This window comes from Lithobates pipiens, unplaced genomic scaffold (assembly GCF_037356315.1).
Source record: "Lithobates pipiens isolate NorthernLeopardFrog02 unplaced genomic scaffold, aLitPip1_a1.2 Scaffold_8, whole genome shotgun sequence".
NCBI classification, from domain to species: domain Eukaryota; kingdom Metazoa; phylum Chordata; class Amphibia; order Anura; family Ranidae; genus Lithobates; species Lithobates pipiens.
In genome coordinates, this window is record NW_027507903.1 from 240,548,052 (window position 1) to 240,561,793 (window position 13,742).

General features: G+C 42.9%; 1 protein-coding gene across 1 annotated transcript in view; it reads right to left on the reverse strand.

Annotated features, from left to right (window-relative positions):
- The window catches only part of RAB21 (RAB21, member RAS oncogene family), a 35,223-nt gene extending 25,070 nt beyond the window's left edge, over positions 1-10,153 (reverse strand). Inside the window, exon 1 of the mRNA XM_077468514.1 lies at positions 9,817-10,153. Coding sequence (XP_077324640.1) covers positions 9,817-9,969 — 153 coding nt within the window. The 5' untranslated portion in view covers positions 9,970-10,153. The remainder of the gene's footprint in view (positions 1-9,816) is intronic.
- Between the last annotated feature and the right edge of the window lie 3,589 nt (positions 10,154-13,742).

Genomic DNA, 13,742 nt, shown 5'->3' on the forward strand with positions numbered 1-13,742 from the left:
GTGAACCCAGCCTAATAAGCGATCGTTTTTCTGATCGCTGTATTAGTGTCACAGGTGACGCTAGTTAGGCAGGTAGGTATTTAGGTTCGCCGCAGCTTTTTATAGCGCCAGGGACCCCCATATACTACCGCATAAAGCCCCCTGATTGCCCCCTAGTTAACCCTTTCACCAGTGATCACCATATAACTGTTACAGGTGACGCTGGTTGGTTAGTTATTTTTTTATAGTTTCAGGGCACCCGCCATTTATTACCTAGTCTCACTAGTGTACCCCTAAATTTAGGGGTGTCTACTTTCTAAAATGGGGTCATTTGGGGGGGGGGGTTTGTGCCATCTTGGCATTTTATGGCCTTCAAAACTGTAACGCCCTTAGAAAGCCTGAAGGCGGTGCTTGGTTTTTGGGGCCCCGTACGCGGCTAGGCTCCCAAAAAGTCCCACATATGTGGTATCCCCGTACTCAGGAGAAGCAGCAGAATTTATTTTGGGGTGTCATTTCACATATGCCCATGGCATGCGTGAGCAATATATCATTTAGTGACAACTTTGTGAAAAAAAAAAAAAGTTTGTAATTTTCCCGCAACTTGTGGCAAAATATAAAATATTCCATGGACTCAACATGCCTCTCAGCAAATAGCTTGGGGTGTCTACTTTCTAAAATGGGGTCATTTGTGGGGGTTTTGTGCCATCTTGGCATTTTATGGCCTTCAAAACTGTAATAGGTAGTGAGAAGTGAACTCAAAAAATTACGCCCTTAGAAAGCCTGAAGGCGGTGCTTGGTTTTCGGGGCCCCGTACGCGGCTAGGCTCCCAAAAAGTCCCACATATGTGGTATCCCCGTACTCAGGAGAAGCAGCAGAATTTATTTTGGGGTGTCATTTCACATATGCCCATGGCATGCATGAGCAATATATCATTTAGTGACAACTTTGTGAAAAAAAAAAAAAAAAAAAAAAAAAGTTTGTAATTTTCCCGCAACTTGTGGCAAAATATAAAATATTCCATGGACTCAACATGCCTCTCAGCAAATAGCTTGGGGTGTCTACTTTCTAAAATGGGGTCATTTGTGGGGGTTTTGTGCCATCTTGGCATTTTATGGCCTTCAAAACTGTAATAGGTAGTGAGGCGTGAAATCAAAAATTTACGCCCTTAGAAAGCCTGAAGGCGGTGCTTGGTTTTCGGGGCCCTGTACGCGGCTAGGCTCCCAAAAAGTCCCACATATGTGGTATCCCCGTACTCAGGAGAAGCAGCAGAATTTATTTTGGGGTGTCATTTCACATACGCCCATAGCATGTGTGAGCAATATATCATTTAGTGACAACTTTGTGTAAAAAAAAAAAAAAAATTTTTTTTTTGTCATTATTCAATCGCTTGAGGCAAAAAAATAAAATATTCAATGGGCTCAACATGCCTCTTATCAATTTCCTTAGGGGGTCTACTTTCCAAAATGGGGTCATTTGGGGGGGTTTTGTACTGCCCTGTCATTTTAGCACCTCAAGAAATGAGATAGACAGTCGTAAACTAAAAGCTGCGTAAATTCCAGAAAACGTACCTTAGTTTGTAGATGTGACAACTTTTGCGCAAACCAATAAATATACAATTATTGACTTTTTTTTTACCAAAGACATGTGGCTGAATACATTTTGGCCTAAATGTATGACTAAAATTGAGTTTATTGGATTTTTCTAATAACAAAAAGTAGAAAATATCATTTTTTTTCAAAATTTGCGGTCTTTTTACGTTTATATCGCAAAAAATAAAAATCGCAGAGGCAATCAAATACCATCAAAAGAAAGCTCTATTTGTGGGAAGAAAAGGACGCAAATTTTGTTTGGGTACAACATTGCATGACCGCGCAATTACCAGTTAAAGCAGCGCAGTGCCAAAGTGTAAAAAGACCTCTGGTCATTTACCAGCAAAATGGTCCGGTCTGAAAGTGGTTAAGCCAGTCGATGCAGAGCCATCCATTTATTGGTAGCTTTAATGACCATACACTGTGTGAAGACAGACAAATGACTGTCCAGGAACATAATTGGAGGTGTAAAAGATACTCATTTACCCAAAAATAATAAATTACTTTAAATAATAGCTCCACTTTAACAGCTAGTCTCTACACTAGCATACATCTCAGTATTGCAAACAACTATTTTTGCCTTGCCAGTGTTGCACAGTTAGGAAAAAAAAATAAAAAATCTGATAACATCTGAAACCTGTAAGACGCACCATGTGACTAACCGTTCTACAGTACATCAGGAAATGGTCTGGTAGTTTTATTTTTTCCCCTTTATTGGCAGGCCTTCCCCTATAAGAAAATTACATGTCTGTGCTATTGTGTGCAGCAGGTTAAATAGCACTGCATTCATATCATCTCATCCAAGAACTGAAAGTTATTTAAAGTTTTTGTGGGGGGTAAAAATGATAAAGACCAGGCCATATAGAACCCTTTAATTCAGGGGTCTCAAACTGGCGGCCCTCCAGCTGTTGTGAAACGACAAGTCCCATGAGGCATTGCAAGGCCGACAGTTACAAGCATGACTCCCACAGGCAGAGGCATGAAGGGACTTGTAGTTTCACAACAGCTGGAGGGCCGCCAGTTTGAGAGCCCTGAATTAAAGGGTTCTATATGGCCTGGTCTTTATCATTTTTACCCCCCACAAAAACTTGAAATAACTTTCAGTTCTTGGGGAATCCCTGATAAAAATGATCACGCTTACAGCCATGTGACCTAGTGATTTCTGTAGGGCCTCATTCACATGGCTGATTAGGGCCATGCTTTGCAAAGCATCAACATATTTTTGCAGTGAGGATCACAGTTATGTGCAATCAGCAGCCGGCCCAATTGAATGACAGCCATAGCGACATAGACGTAACAGCTATATGCATATAAGCATAAATTGAGCAGTTACATGCTGCTGGGGATAGAGGAGTGGGACTGGATGCAGATAACTTGCATTCAGAGCTACTCATTCATCTATGTACGCATGCAACCACATGAATGGGCATTACATGCATACAACAGCAGCATCTGTCATTGATTTGTACAGGCTGCAACCACACACCTGCGACTTCTGGATGCAGGTACTCCAGCATGCAGCATGAGCCCGAAAACAGCGGACTGGTGTTTACTGTGCAGGAGCAGTGCAATATGTTACAAAGCAAGCCAGAGTTAAACTTTACATTATTCTTAACGCAGTGCGCAACCCCCGGCAGAGCACTTCCAGAGGCCTGAACGAACACCCTCTGGAAGCCCTTGCAGCAGAAGCCAGGCAAGTTACCATAGGGATAGAATGGGGAACCGTCTAGGCAAAAAGAGCAAACAGACACTGGCAATACCTAATCTGAGCCACTAGAGGGGGTCCGATATCCACAGCTACCAGGACAAAATATATATATATATTATATATATATATATATATATATATATATATATATATATATATATATATATATATATATATATATATATATATATATATATATATATATATATATATTTTACAGTGTGTGTACCTCTGGTAGGTCTGGAAACAAAAATAAAATAAAAAAAAAATAAACTGAGGGTCAGGGGAAAGGGACGCTTGTCAAATGCTGTCTGATTTGGGTTTCCTGTACAGGGAGGAGCCAATCATCTCTCAAAGTAGCTGTCCCGGGCGATGAAGGGGGAAATTATTATTTTCTATGTGCCCTGGTGATGAGCCTGCATTGATCTTTGCAGATCAGCCTACATGGTGTGAATGAGCTCCATAGGTCCACTCACACCAAAATGTGTGCTTTGAATGCATGTAAATGTACCTGTGTTGTGGTTTTAATATGTGCTGCACGTTGTCTTCTACAAGAGACCTTTCTCCTCACTTCCAGGAAGTTAGCTAGGGACTACGGCACATACCAAACTTGTGCTGAGCCGTGATTTTAACTCTCATGTTTGTGTGCATTGAACTCGACTTACATATTTTTTTCAGTACATTGCACTCTACTGAGAGAGGGAAAAAAAAAAAAAAAAAAAAAAAAAAAAAAAAAAAAAGCAGGCCACGTGCCATTTTCTTTCCAGCACACATCAGCCAAACACACCAACGTGAACTGCTCCCACTGAAATACATCAGTTTTACAATGTATATGCGCTGCTATGAGTTGACGTGCTGATTAACACATATCTGGTGTGAATGGACTTTAAAGCAGTATAAAAACCAAAAAGCAAATATTATATTGTAGTTTACCAGTTCTTATATGTAGTGGCAGCATTTGTTTTAATTTTTAGGCTTTCCTCCATTTACACCTGGTGATCCAGCCAGTAAGTCTGCTTTTCAAACAGAACTAGTTTTCCTGCAGATGTAGCAATTACAGGGTGGAGACAAACCATTTAAACACTGACATGGGTGCTTAAAGTGATCGGCTTTTACTTATGCAAGGAGGAGAGAAACAGCAGTACACTGATCTCCTCTTCCCAATAAATGGCTGTGCGGATCCAGAGAAGATCAGCTTCTCTTGTAACAGCTTGTTGGAAAGTTTTTCTTTGATTAGCGCTGATTATTATATTCTGGCAGCAGAGGAAGCTCATGGTCAGAATACAATAACACAGCGGGGAGGAATCCTTCGTCTATCTTGCTTGTATGAATGGGGAAATCCATTCAGTTTATTGATCAATCCACCAGCTGATAAAAAAAAAAAAAAAAAAGAAGAAAAAGAAAAACCGACCTGTACTTATTATACATTGGATTTTTTTTGTATTTCCTGAATAAAAACATATTTGGCAGAAACAACTGACCTGTATATGGCCCACCTTAGTGTATCTAAATCTGCTAGTACATATAACTCTCCCCTCCCCAGACTGACAATGCAGCTGTCGAAAGGTGTCCCAGTTGCTCATTCATCCAGAGTGTAGGCACTCTAAAACAGAAGGCGTGTTACTGACTAGATCACCAGGTGAAACAGAGGAAAAAAAAGTTTCAAAAGAAAAAAAACGAATGCAGCCACAACATCTAATGATTGGCAAGCTACACTATATTAGGGCTGAAACAACTAATCGATTATGAAATTAATCGATTACTATTTTCATAAACGAATAATCGGCCACTATCATAATGGGGTTAACAAAAAACTAAAATTAGCCCTTTATAGTACAAAGAGCAAATCGCTACTGTAAATATTACTTTCACTGTCCCATAGTAAAAGATTAACCCCTTACAGTAGCGATTATTTGCTCTTTTTGTACAAATTTTAGTTTTTTTAACCCCATTATGTTACTAAACATCTCAGGCCTGGGTCACACCTGTTTTTTAGTGCTTTTTTGCAGAAACACACTACAGTTCCTTTACATGGTTTCCTATGGGACACGTTCACATCCATGATTTTTTCAGCTGCTGCGTATCTGGAAAAGACAAGAACTTTTTTTTAACGCAAAACTGTGCTATTTTGATTCAATACACTTCAATGGAGAAGCTGCAGAAAAGCATGTAATAATGCGTTTTTGCGGCAATTTGTGTTTTTTAATCTGCCCAACAACAAATTGGCCAAAAAAATATGTAAAAATGCAAATTGCAGCAAAATTACCTTTTTTATTTTTATTTTAAGGTTATTAACCGATTAATCGAAACAATAATCGGCCAACTAATCGATTATGAAAATAATCTTTAGTTGCAGCCCTACACTATATTACATTATCGGTTTATTACACCTTAAAGCATGGGCGCTTAACCTGTGGCCCTCCATCTGTTGCGGAATTACAAGTCCCATGAGGCATTGTAAGGCTGACAATTACAAGCATGATTCCCAGAGGCAGAGACATGATAGGACTTGTAGTCCCACAACAGCTAGAGGGCACCAGGTTGAGGACCCATGCCTTAGAAGCTAGGTTTACACTTTCTGGTGGAGTTTGGTAAAAACAGGTGGTTGAGCTGTCTGAGGCCGGGTTCACACTGCTGTGGGGGGAGATCCGGATGTGATTCGCACCGCACTGCAGTGCAAATCACATCTGATCTCCGTAGCGATGCGAGTTCAGCCATACAGATAGTATGGCTGAATTCGCATCGCTCCCGCAGCAAACTCGCACGGGACCCTTTTTTTGGTCCGCAACAGAATCGGATCGCATGGGGGTTCACACCATACGATCCGATTCCTGTGCGAGTCGGCAGATCGCACTGCGATATGCGGACGGATCTGGGGGTGTCATTAACATATCATTGACACTCCCAGCCGTTCGCATAGGGCAGTGTGAACTGCTGGCGGGAGTAATGCGATGCGGGAAAATGCAGCGGATTCGCGGCGTTCCCGCATCGCTGTGGTGTGAACCCAGCCTGAGTCTCCAAAAGAGAAATCACATCTAAGGGGATGCAGACCCTGACCCATTCCTCATTAGTACCTTGTAAGTACAGCAGCTGATTTGTAATTAACCACTTTAAGATCAGGCTTTTTCTGACACGTTTTATTAAATAGAGTATTTTTTGCTATAAAATTACTTATAACCCCATACATACATTTTTTTTTTTTTTAGCAGAGACCCTAGGGAATAAAATGGCAATGGTTACTATTTTTTACGTCATGGTATTTGTGCAGCGGTTTTGCCAAGTTTTTTTTTTTTTTTTTTTTTGTAATGGATTACAAATAAAAATAAATAAAAAAAAGTTAATTATACCTTCTTTTTCTTGTAAAAAGTGAAAGATGATACTGATTTCATAAGGCGTCACTTTAAACACCTTTACAGGTTACCCGTTTAGAGTTACAGAGGAGGTCTAGTGCTAAAATTATTGCTCTCACACTAACGTTCGCGGTAATACTGCATGTGTGTTGTTTCTTATTTATTTTACTTTTTATTTTTTCACTGCCCCTTTATTCTTTTTTGATCCCTTTTATTCATATTACAAGGAACGTAAACATCCCTTGTAATAAAAATAAGGATGACAGGTCCTCTTTATCCACTTCGCGCCCACGCACAGACAGACTGCTACAGCACGGTACTCAATTGCCGGGAGGGCGTCCCTGGACATCCTCCTGTTTACTTCCCCTTTGCGTGCATCGGAGAAATTCTGTGTTAGCCGTGTCCCTTGGACAACACTAAATGGTCAATCACAGCGGCCATTTAGCACTCGATCGGAAGCTTCCAATGAGAGATCTCACATGTAAACATATGAGATCATCTCTCATCACCGGCTCTCCCTCCTCACACAGAGACCGCTGTGAGGAGGGAGAGCGACCTGCTGCAGTGCGAGTTAAAAAAACAAAAAAAAAAAAACACACACAACTCCACATCAGTGTCACGTGTCATTGTCCTGGTGTTCCAGGGCCTTCAAAAGTGTAATAGGTTGTCAACAAGTTAGATGTGTAATTTATGCTCCTAGAACACCTGACGGTGCTCCCTGCATGTTGGGCCTCTCTATGCGGCCAGGCTGTGGAAAAGTCCCACAGGTGTGGCATCGCAATACTAAGGAGTAGCAGAATGTATTTTGTGTTAACCTATTACAGTGACAATTTTGTGGAAAAATAAACCTTAATTTTGCAAAGAATTGTGGTAAAAAAAATGACAACATCAAAAAAACCTCACCATGCCTCTTACTAAATACCTTGGAATGTCTACTTTCAAAAAAAAAAAAAGAAGGGGTAATTTGGGGGGTATTTGTACTTTCCTGGCATGTTAGGGTCTCCAGAAATGATAGGCCACCAGTACATCAGCTGTGATCAAAAATTAATAATTTGCAAAAATTTTTATCACAGAAACAAAGAAAAATGCTTTTAAAAAAAAAAAAAAAAAAAAAAAAAAAAAAAATACGGTCTATTTTCATTTATAGAGCAAAAAATAAAAACCCAGGAGGTGATCAAATACCACCAAAAGAAAGCACTATTTGTAGGAAAAAAGGACAAAAAATGAATTTGGGTACAGTATTACATGACTGAGTAATTGTCATTAAAAATGTGAGAGCACCGAAAGCTGAAAACTGGTCTGGGCAGGAGGGGGGGTTTAAGTGTCCAGTAGGCAAGTGGTTATGGAGAGATCCGGGGTCAAAAAGACCTCAACTTTAAAGTGGTAGTAATGTCTGCTTTATTTCTACCTACATGAAAGCCTATAATAAGGCTTGCCTGTAGATAAAATGAATGTGCACCCTTTAGGAGATATTCACTCTGGATGCAGCAGACCACGTCACTAGTGCATGCGCTCTGAAGGTCCAGCATACCTTGCCGCATGCAAGGGAGCAACATCATTGCAACTCCAGCCAATAACACAGCCAGAGCGTGGAAGAAAGACCGAGGTAAGGTGTCAAAGAAGGCTTTGTTCCAAGGTATTTCATAATGTGCTAGTATGCGATGCATACTAGCACATTACACCATTGCCTTTACAGGTTTTTTTTTAATCAGCCGCAGTTTACTAACGCTTAAAATGGTAAGCCCAACAGACATTGGCAGACGGTGGGAGGAACATCCCCTCCCTTTGCAGTGGCTCATGAGCAGCATTTAAGAGAAAGCCAGCCACTGGCTGTAAAAAAAAAAAAAATAATAATAATAAATATATTTTTTTTTTTTTTTATTTAAAAAAAAAATCATTCCTATTAGATTAAATTTCAACACAGTCACTGCCTAACAGCTATTTCCTCAGAACAAAAAAAAAAAGTTAGGAATCTGCAATAAAGGTTGTTATAATCCTTGCACTGTAAAACATATCACCCAGAGGAGATTTTTTTTTCTCTCAAAAGTGGAGTTACTCTTTAACTACTTCAATACAGGGCAATTTCACCCCCTCCCTGCTCAGGCCAATTTTGAGCTTTCAGCGCTGATGTATTTTGAATGACGATTGAGTGGTCATCCAACACTGTACTCAAACAAAATTTTCATCATTTCCCCCCCCCCCCCCCCCCCACACACACACACACACACACACACACACACACACACAAATCGAGCTTTCTTTTGGTAGTATTATCACTGCTGTTTTTTTTTTTAACTTTTGTTATTTGTAGCGCAAAAATTAAAAAAACGTTTTTTTTGTTATAAAACTTTGTAAGTAAGTTTTCTCTGTCACTGATGAGGTGGCACTTATATGCAGCATTGGTGGGCACTTTTAGGTGGCACTGACAGGCACTGATTGGTATCCCTCGATGGGTGTGCATTGATAATCAATGCGCTGATCATCAGTGCAGACCCCTCCTGTCAGGAGAGCAGTCGATCGGCTCTCCTCTACTGGTACCTTGTCAGCAAGAGTAGAGGAAAAGCCAATAAACAGCACTTCCTGGTTACCATTATGATCAGCTGCGATTGGGCACAGCTGATCACATGGCAAAGAGCCTACATCATAGGCTCTTTACAGGGATCGGAAATAGGGTGTATCAGACTGACACACTACCGATGCGCTATCGGCTTATCCTGCTGGACGTCACATAACGCCCAGCCAAGATAATGCAGCCACTTTCCAGCTGTCATTCTGCTATATGGCGGCCGCCCACCATAAAGTAGAATGTGGTTAACCTGCTGGCTGAGGTTGCATACTTTGCATGGCCACAATGCTGGCAAGAAATCAACCCCCTGTTCAAGTGAATGGGGCTGTGCCACAACCATTCCACAGCTAGTTGCAGCGAGGAGGCAGCACCATACCACCTGTCAAATGCCATCTGAAAAGTGCTTCACCACTGAGTTCAATGGAGCCCTAAAAGTGATCCAAATTGTGAAGTGACAACACATGGTGATGACATGGAGCTGCAGGCTACAAGTTCATATACACAAACACACAAGTCCCCCAGGCTGATGGGGGAGCGGCACTAGTGATGACAGGAGATGTCCACACTGCCCCCCCAGCACAGGAGGTCCTACCACACTCACTCTCACACACACAGCTGTGTCACCTGCAGGGTGGTGATGTGCTTGTCGTTGAACTTGTTCTCGCAGTATCTCAGGACCAGAGACGTCTTCCCCACACAGCCCTCCCCGAGCAGCACCACCTTGAACGAGTACGTCTTGCTGCCCCCGGCTCCGCCTCCTCCTCCTCCAGCCGCCATGGGCACCAACTCAAGCGGGGGTAACACGGAGCCCAGGCCACACACACAGTCCCGGCTTTCCTAACACGGCTGGCGCGGCGCCTCTCTGACAGGCCAAGGTCTCTCTGGTAGACTATACACCTCCCTCTAATGGCGGCTTCTTCCTTCTACGTCACGGTCACACCACGTGATGTGCTGAGACACTAGCAGGCGGGCGGCCGCCCCACGGGGGAGTGGTCTGGCCAGAGATGGGGCCTGGCCAGCGAGGGGGGCGTGGTTTGCGGTGTTTTCTCTGGGCGGTGCGGTGACAGTGCTGGTTTCGTTTCTGGGAAAGTTGTCAGAACGGGAAGTTCCCCTATGTATTGGCTACAGCAAGGTCTCCAGTTGTCAAGGAACTACAATTCCCATCATGCATAGTCATGTCACAGTTTTACAATGCCTCATGGGATGTGTAGTTCCGCAACAGCTGGAGGGCCTTGTACTGCTAGTGTAGAGAGAGAGAGAGAGTGAGCTGAGTGCAACACGTGACACAGCGCTCACCCACATCTGTATAGGCAGGCTCCACGCATTCTGTACTGCTGACAGGATTTTTCAATGCTTTGGCTCTTCTGCACTGACCTTTTTGCTGCCAGAGCCTTTTTTTGCGTCTTTTCCCCCCCATATGTTTAACCACTTGCTTACTGGGCAAATTTACCCCCTTCCAGCCCAGGTCAATTTTCAGCAATGTCACACTGTGACAATTGCGCGGTCATGCTACATTGTAACCCAAACTACATTTTTAGCATTTTTTTTCCACACAAACAGAGCTTTCTTTTGGTGGCATTTAACTAGTTAAAGCGGGAGTCCGCCGGGAGTTCCGCCGTTTTTTTTTTTTTAAAAGCCAGCAGCTACAAATACTGCAGCCGCTGACTTTTAAAATAATGACACTTACCCGCCCAGCGCGCCCGCGATGTCGGCACCCGAAGCCGATCTCTCGATCGTCTCTCAGGTGCTGCCGCCGCCATCTTGGGTATGGGAATCAGGAAGTGGAGCCTTTCGGCTTCATTTCCTGGTTCCCTATTGCGCATGCGCAAGTCACGCTGCGCAATAAGGATGGTCCCCGCTGTCTCTGGGATCCGTGTGTTTCCCAGCAGGCAGCGGGGGACTTTCGGAAAGGGGCGTAGATTCTGCGGAAAGGGGCGTACCTTCTGCAGAATCTACGCCGGAAGTGGGTGCAGATACCTGTACTGTACAGGTAACTGCACCCCCCTCCCCCCTGAAAGGTGCCAATTGTGGCGCCGGAGGGGGGTGGATTCCAATGAGCGGAAGGTCCACTTTAGGGTGGACTTCCGCTTTAAGGGCCCCCTTAATGACCAAGCCCTTTTTCTTTTTTGCATACGGCACTGCGTCGCTAAAACTGACAATTGTGCGGTCGTGCGACATTGCACCCAAACAAAATTGATGTCCTTTCCCCCCTCCCCCACAAATGGATCTTTCGTTTGGTGGTATTTGATCACCTCTGCGGTTCTTTTTTGCATTATAAACAAGAAAAAGACCGATAATTTTGAAAAAAAAAAAACAATATTTTTTACTTTTTTCCTATAATAATTCCCCCCCCCCCTCCAAAAAAAATGTAAAAAAAAATATTTCCTTATCAGTTTAGGCCAATATGTGTTTTTTTACATATTTTTGTAAAAAAAATCGCAGTAAGTGTAAATTGATTGGTTTGCACAAAAGTTATGGCGTCTACAAAATAGGGGACAGATTTATGTCACTTTTATTATTATTATTTTACTAGTAATGGCGGCGATCTGTGATTTTTAGCCGGACTGCGACAATGCGGCAGACAGATCGGACACTTTTTACACTTTTTTTGGGACCAGTGACATTTTTCCGCTTCCCGCAGATTAACGTACCTGTACGAAGTCCTTTAAGAGGCGGCTTGCACGCGCTTGCCCGCAGGGAGCTGATCCCGCAGACCCAATGTCTGCGGGGATACCCACGATTGTCCCACGGCGAGGGAGAACGGGGAGATGCTAATGTAAACAAGCATCTCCCCGTTCTGCCTAATAACAGGACACTGATCACAGCTCCCTGTAATCGGGAGCGCTGATCAGTGATGTGTCACACACAGCCACTCCCCCCACAGTTAGAATCACTCCCTAGGACACACTTAATACCTACAGCACCACCTAGTGGTTAACCCCTTCACTGCCAGAGACATTTTTACAGTAATCAATGCTGATCGCTGCCATTACTAGTAAAAAAAATGATCAATAAAAATTCCATAAAACTATCCCCTATTTTGTAGACGCTATAACTTTTGCACAAACCAATCAATACACGCTTATTGCGATTTTTTTACCAAAAATATGTAGAAGAATAAACTGAGGAAAAAAAATGTTTTTTTAAATATTTTTTGGGGATAGTTATTATAGCAAAAACGAAAAAATAATGTGCTTTTTTTTTTTAAATTGTCGCTATTTTTTTTGTTTATAGAGCAAAAAAAAAAAAAACTCAGGGGTGATCAAATATCACTAAAAGAAAATTCAATTTGTGGGGAAAAAAAGGAAGTCAATTTAATCATCACTGGGGTTTTTATTTTTTGCTCAACAAAAAAAGACCAAAAATTTTGAAAAACAAAAAAACATTTTTCATAGTTCGTTATAAAATTTTGCAAGCAGGTAATTTTTATCCTTCACTGATGAGCACTGATGAGGTGGTACTGGTGGGCACTGATCAGGAGGCACTGATGAGGCTCCATTGATAGGTGACACTGAAGGACGTTGAGAGGTGGCACTGGTAGGTGGCACTGATAATTGACACTGATCAGGACGCACTGAAGGGCGTTGAGAGGTGGCACTGATAAGTGACACTGATCAGAAGGCACTGAAGGCCGTTGAGAGGTGGCACTGATGACGATGCACTGATGGGCACTGATTAGCAGCACTGGTCAACCATGGTGGGACCCATGTCCCACCATGCTGTCAGCGTGTGGGCAAAAAAAGCCAATAACCGCTTCTGTTTACATCATGTGATCAGCTGTCATTGGCTGACAGCTGATCACATGGTAAAGGGCTACTGTGATTGGCCTTTAGCCTGATCTGCGATCACAGAGCACGCCACCCACGAGAATGAGAGGACATCCATGGATGCCCTTCCACCATTGCAAGCCCACGCTGTAGCCATCTTTCGGCTATAGCGCAGGCGGAAGAGGTTAAAGAGGGATTCCACCTACAAAAAAAATATTAAATGGCAGCAGCTATAAATACTACCACTGCTGACTTTTAATAAATGGACACTCACCTGTCCCAGGGTCCAGCGATGTCGGCAGCCAAGACCGATCGATCAATCGGCTCTCGGCTGCTGCCGCCGCCATTCTTGGTGAGGGAATCAGGAAGTGAAGCGTTGCGGCTTCACTTCCCGGTTCCCTACTGCGCATGTGGAAGTCGCGCAGCGCAATGGGAATGGTCCGCGCTGTCTCTGGGACCTGTGTGTGTCCCAGCAGACAGCGCGTCGAGACAGGAAACAGCATAGACTCCCATGGGAGTCTATGCCCAGAAGTGGGTGCAAATACCTGTCTTAGACAGGCATCTGCACCCCCCTCCCCCCTGAAAGGTGCCACACTGTGACACCGGAGGGAGGGAGGGTTCCGATGAGTGGAAGTTCCACTTTAGGATGGAACCCCGCTTTAAGAAATCATTTAAGGCCTGCAGATTACACAAAACTCCCAAACATATATTTTCTGAAAACAGACATCCTAGAAATTAAAATAGTGGTAGTTCCAATATTTTATGTCACACAATATTACCACA